The sequence below is a fragment of the Haliaeetus leucocephalus genome, unplaced genomic scaffold (genome assembly GCF_000737465.1).
Source record: "Haliaeetus leucocephalus isolate CR32 unplaced genomic scaffold, Haliaeetus_leucocephalus-4.0 Scaffold696, whole genome shotgun sequence".
In the NCBI taxonomy this organism is placed as follows: Eukaryota; Metazoa; Chordata; class Aves; order Accipitriformes; family Accipitridae; genus Haliaeetus; species Haliaeetus leucocephalus.
This window is the reverse complement of record NW_010973132.1, coordinates 1-1,017: the sequence shown is the minus strand read 5'-3', so window position 1 is coordinate 1,017 and position 1,017 is coordinate 1. Positions and strand designations below refer to the sequence as shown.

At 46.3% G+C, this 1,017-nt stretch overlaps 1 protein-coding gene across 1 annotated transcript in view; it reads right to left on the bottom strand.

The window, feature by feature from the left end:
- The window catches only part of LOC104839638 (papilin-like), a gene marked incomplete at its 5' end in the record, with an annotated part of 15,368 nt that extends 14,359 nt beyond the window's left edge, over nt 1-1,009 (bottom strand). The window contains one exon of the mRNA XM_010580022.1: nt 938-1,009. Coding sequence (XP_010578324.1) covers nt 938-1,009 — 72 coding nt within the window. The remainder of the gene's footprint in view (nt 1-937) is intronic.
- Between the last annotated feature and the right edge of the window lie 8 nt (nt 1,010-1,017).

Genomic DNA, 1,017 nt, shown 5'->3' with positions numbered 1-1,017 from the left:
CTATGTGTTCAAGAAAAACGGTTTACAACAAGAAAGCAAACTGGTGGCTTTCTTGTAAGCAACCAACTGGAGTTCCTCTCACTGGAAGCTGTGGATGAGGAGGTAGAAATGAGCAGCAGCTCAGGGGAGGGGTGAGGATGAGATACCTGTGTAACACATATGCTTGTGGCAAGCTCTACAAACATTGGCAGAGTATTTCTCTCTTGCTCACATGCAGGTAGGAGCCCTTCTGATACTGGAAAGCCAGGGGCCAGGAAAGATCAGACTAAGGTATGCAACTTCTTTAGCTGTTATTAAATTTGGCCCACATCTCATGAAGAACCAGATGTAACATGTTTTAACTCAGAACAAGCTGGTCTGGCTAGCACAGAAGGGAAAAAGTGTGTTTGGAAGTCACCTGATGCATTGGATATACCCTTATCTCCTCCCCCCAGCGCTTTTCCCAGGTTGAACAGAGTCTGGCTCCCTCCACAAAGACAAGACTAATCCAGCTGAAGCACAGTTATCCGAACAATTATAAAAATGTACTTTAAACCATATCAACCAAATGCAATGACCAGTCCTGAAGCCTGGAGCTCTAAGCCATACTCAGCCAGAGAGCTGTTCTGCTATTCACAGCGATGGAGTGAAGAATTGGGAATAAGCAGCAAGAGTGGATTGTTTCAGCTTATTGGCTGCATTTTGCCACTGACACTGAAACTATAATCCCCCCCTCAGAAGGATTTATTTTTGGAGCAGCTGCATACAAAGCAGGCAGCAGATTAACCGGAGCATTACTAGTGCCAGTTACAAGGCAACTGTGAGCCAAGGGACTGGTAATGAAGCAGTATATGCTCCCAGCCACAGCCAACGTGCAGACTGCACAGATCAAAGCTTGTTTGTGAGGAGCACAGCAATATAATCAGTTATTTCCGAACCATGAAAGTACAATGCTCACCAGGCCCCAGTCTCCAACGTGCCAGCCAATTTCCTGGATGCAGTTCTCCTTAAGGCAGGGCTGGGTGGCTAATGGCTTTG